At 62.6% G+C, this 4,395-nt stretch overlaps 1 protein-coding gene across 1 annotated transcript in view; it reads right to left on the bottom strand.

Annotated features, from left to right (window-relative positions):
• UBE2J2 (ubiquitin conjugating enzyme E2 J2) overlaps window positions 1-2,219 on the bottom strand; it is a 24,467-nt gene extending 22,248 nt beyond the window's left edge. Inside the window, exon 1 of the mRNA XM_076056461.1 lies at window positions 2,080-2,219. Within this exon, the coding sequence (XP_075912576.1) occupies window positions 2,080-2,219 (140 nt within the window). The remainder of the gene's footprint in view (window positions 1-2,079) is intronic.
• Between the last annotated feature and the right edge of the window lie 2,176 nt (window positions 2,220-4,395).

A 4,395-nucleotide genomic window follows, 5' to 3' on the forward strand; every position in this document is an offset into this window, starting at 1 on the left:
AGTGAGCGTGTGGGCGAGCGAGTGAGCGTGTGGGTGAGCATGTGGGTGAGTGAGTGAGGAGTGGGTGAGCGAGTGCTTGAGCGGGTGGGTGAGCGAGTGAGCGTGTGAGCGAGCGAGTGAGCGTGTGGGTAAGCGAGCGGGTGAGTGAGTAAGTGAGCATGTGGGTGGGTGAGCGAGTGAGGAGTGGGTGAGCGAGTGCTTGAGCGAGTGAGAGAGTGAGCAGGCGAGCGTGTGGGCGAGCGTGTGGGCGAGCGTGCATGTGGGCGAGCGTGTGGGCGAGCCTGTGGGCGAGCGTGTGGGCGAGCGTGTGGGTGAGCGTGTGGGTGAGCGTGCGGGTGAGCGTGTGGGCGAGCGTGTGGGCGAGCGTGTGGGTGAGCGTGTGGGCGAGCGTGTGGGCGAGCGTGTGGGTGAGCGTGTGAGCGAGTGAGCGTGTGGGCGAGCGTGTGGGCGAGCGTGTGGGCGAGCGTGTGGGTGAGCGTGCGGGTGAGCGAGCGTGTGGGCGAGCGAGCGTGTGGGCGAGCAAGCGGGTGAGTGAGTGAGTAAGTGAGCATATGGGTGGGTGAGCGAGTGAGGAGTGGGTGAGCGAGTGCTTGAGCGAGTCAGAGAGTGAGCGGGCGAGCATGTGGGCGAGCGTGTGGGCGAGCCTGTGGGCGAGCCTGTGGGCGAGCGTGTGGGTGAGCGTGTGGGCGAGCGTGTGGGCGAGCGTGTGGGTGAGCGTGTGGGTGAGCGTGTGGGCGAGCGTGTGGGTGAGCGTGTGGGTGAGCGTGTGGGTGAGCGTGTGGGCGAGCCTGTGGGCGAGCCTGTGGGTGAGCGTGTGGGTGAGCGTGTGGGTGAGCGTGTGGGCGAGCGTGTGGGCGAGCGTGTGGGCGAGCGTGTGGGTGAGCGTGTGGGTGAGCGTGTGGGTGAGCGTGTGGGCGAGCGTGTGGGCGAGCGTGTGGGCGAGCGTGTGGGCGAGCGTGTGGGTGAGCGTGTGGGTGAGCGTGTGGGCGAGCGTGTGGGCGAGCCTGTGGGCGAGCCTGTGGGTGAGCGTGTGGGTGAGCGTGTGGGTGAGCGTGTGGGCGAGCGTGTGGGCGAGCCTGTGGGCGAGCGTGTGGGCGAGCGTGTGGGTGAGCGTGTGGGCGAGCGTGTGGGCGAGCCTGTGGGCGAGCGTGTGGGCGAGCGTGTGGGCGAGCCTGTGGGCGAGCGTGTGGGCGAGCGTGTGGGTGAGCGTGTGGGCGAGCGTGTGGGCGAGCCTGTGGGCGAGCCTGTGGGCGAGCGTGTGGGCGAGCGTGTGGGCGAGCGTGTGGGCGAGCGAGCGTGTGGGCGAGCGTGCGGGCGAGCGTGTGGGTGAGCGAGCGTGCGGGCGAGCGAGCGTGTGGGTGAGCGTGTGGGCGAGCATGTGGGTGAGCGTGCAGGCGAGCGTGTGGGCGAGCGTGTGGGCGAGCGTGTGCGTGAGCGAGCGTGTGGGCGAGCGAGTGTGTGGGCGAGCGAGCGTGTGGGTGAGCGTGTGGGCGAGCGTGTGGGTGAGCGTGCAGGCGAGCGTGTGGGTGAGCGTGTGGGCGAGCGTGTGCGTGAGCGAGCGTGTGGGCGAGCGAGCGTGTGGGTGAGCGAGCGTGCGGGCGAGCGTGTGGGCGAGCGAGCGTGCGGGCGAGCGTGTGGGTGAGCGAGCGTGCGGGTGAGCGAGCGTGTGGGTGAGCGTGTGGGCGAGCGTGCGGGCGAGCGTGTGGGTGAGCGTACGGGCGAGCGTGTGGGCGAGCGTGTGGGCGAGCGAGCGTGTGGGCGAGCGTGTGGGCGAGCGTGTGGGCGAGCGTGTGGGTGAGCGTGTGGGCGAGCGTGCGGGCGAGCGTGTGGGTGAGCGTGCGGGCGAGCGTGTGGGCGAGCGTGTGGGCGAGCGTGTGGGCGAGCGTGTGGGCGAGCGTGTGGGTGAGCGTGCGGGTGAGCGTGTGGGCGAGCGTGTGGGCGAGCGTGTGGGCGAGCGTGTGGGCGAGCGAGCGTGCGGGCGAGCGTGTGGGCGAGCGTGTGGGTGAGCGTGTGGGTGAGCCTGTAGGCGAGCGTGCGAGCGAGCGAGCGTGCGGGCGGGCGAGCGAGCGTGCTCCTCACCACTCGAGGATGTTGGAGGGGAGCGGCTCAGCGCTCACGTAGGGTACAGGGTCCCGCTGGATGCGGAGGTAGTCCTGCTTGAGCCTCTGTGTGGCGGTGGTCGGAGTCCGCTTCCCACCTCCGCTCATTGCTGCCGACATCGTCAACATCGTCAACATCGTCAACAACTGTACACTACACCACTACCTTACTCGACACCATATCATTACATTACTACGCACCAGACTACTACACTACACCATAGCTTCACCCCCGTATTCTTGTACAGGGAAAATTGGGTTTTGAGGTCCATACACTGACACACAGACACACACTCACACAAAGAGGTACACTGACACAACAAAAGACAAAGCTCCCCCATATAGCCTGTAACAGACTGTAGGGGCAAGTGCTGTTAGCTAGCAGCACCTATGAAGGCCGGAATGGTACACGAGGGGGGTGGGTGGCCGGCACCACGCCCGACCGCCTTTGTCTCCCCAGTGGCGATGTTTACTACACACCGCACCAGGTACTCATTTGAGGCCGAGTCGACCTAGGGGAGGCCCGGGACCGGTTCAGATAATCGTCGCTGGTGTTGGCCGTGAGCGGGAATCGAACCCGGGTCGCCAGGTTCATAGCGCAGCGTAGCGCTAACCACTACACTACCCCTACACACACACACAGTGACACACACAGTGACACACACAGACACACACATACAGGGACACACACACACACAGTGACACACACACACACTGTGACACAGTGACACACACAGACACACACACAGTGACACACAGTGACACACACAGACACACACACACAGAGAGACACACAGTGACACACACAGACACATGCACACACAGTAACACACACACAGTGACAACAACCGCCATTCGCCACTAAGTGGCGGTGACGTCACCACGACGCTTGTGCCAGGCTATGTGCACCTTGAGGCCACGTGGAGTGTCGAACGCCCGCTGGCAGGAGGTCACGGGCAGACCCAGGTGCCACGGGTCGACTGACTGAGATGACTGGCTGATGCACCACCTGTGCCCCCTACTGTGCCAACCTGCTGTGCTTTAGCCACCCGGCGCTCCGCTCGCTGTTGTGAGCGTCGCTCCTCCGCCCTCCGTTGTTGTTGGAGGGCGACTGCCTCCAACTGCCCAGTAGCATCCTTCACGAGCCTCCTCCACAGAGGCCGATCTTGACACCGCTGGTACCAGTCATCGGCAAGTCCACTCAGCTCCACGTCCTCCTGTACCACATCACTCCATCTCTTCTCTAGCCCGTGCCGCGCCCGCTTAACCCCCTCAATCCGGCCAAACAAAAGCTGTTTCGGCATGCGGTGGCTGGGCATGCGGGCTACATGACCCAGCCATCGCAGCCTTGCCTGCCGGAGGAGCTCACCGATGGGACCCTGCCCAGATCTTTCAAGGATTTGTGAGCTCCTCACACAATCCAGTCTGGTTAAACCCAGGATGGATCGTAGGCAGGCCAGCCTAAATGTTTCTAACCGGCGAAGATGTTCCATTAGGGGGGTCCACGTTTCGCAAGCGTAGAGAAGGGAGGGAATGACCGTGGCCGAGAAGACCTGAAGCTTAGTGCGGAGCGACAGACCAGGTAGCTTCCACACAGCGTTACGCAACCGATGAAAAGATATTGCCGCTCGACTGATTCGGAGTGAGACCTCTGCTGTTAAACTGGAGCGAGTCATAAGCACACTGCCCAGGTATGGGAAACGCTCCACTCTCTCCACAACTGCCCCATCACCGATTGGGAGTTGTGGAGTGTTCTCGTGCTTTTGGAGTACCTGACCCTCTGCTCACGATCATTAAGGACCTTCATGATGGTGAGCGGGCCCGGGTAAAACTACGTGGCCGGGAGTTAGAGCCATTCCCTGTACACCTTGGGGTGCGACAGGGATGTCCTCTGGCTCCCACATTATTTAACATCTATTTTGACCACTTAGTTCGTGAAGCCTTCAATAGCTGTACCGGGGGAATCTCCATTTGGTACAGATATAATGGGAGGCTAATTTGATGCCCGGGTGCGGTCAAGGGATGGCTCCCTATTGCTCAACCACGTTATGTATGCTGATGATTTGGTAATAGCTGCTCATTCAGAGGAGGAGTTGGAGACGCTGCTGAGTGACACACACACACAGTGACACACACACAGTGACACACACAGTGACACACACAGTGACACACACAGTGACACACACACAGTGACACACACAGTGACACACACACAAACACAGTGACACAAACACAGTGACACACACACAGTGACACACACACAGTGACACACACAGTGACACACAGACAGTGACAC

This window comes from Petromyzon marinus, chromosome 75 (genome assembly GCF_048934315.1).
Source record: "Petromyzon marinus isolate PM22_M1 ecotype Great Lakes invasive population chromosome 75, UKy_Petmar_22M1.pri1.0, whole genome shotgun sequence".
NCBI lineage: Eukaryota > Metazoa > Chordata > Hyperoartia > Petromyzontiformes > Petromyzontidae > Petromyzon > Petromyzon marinus.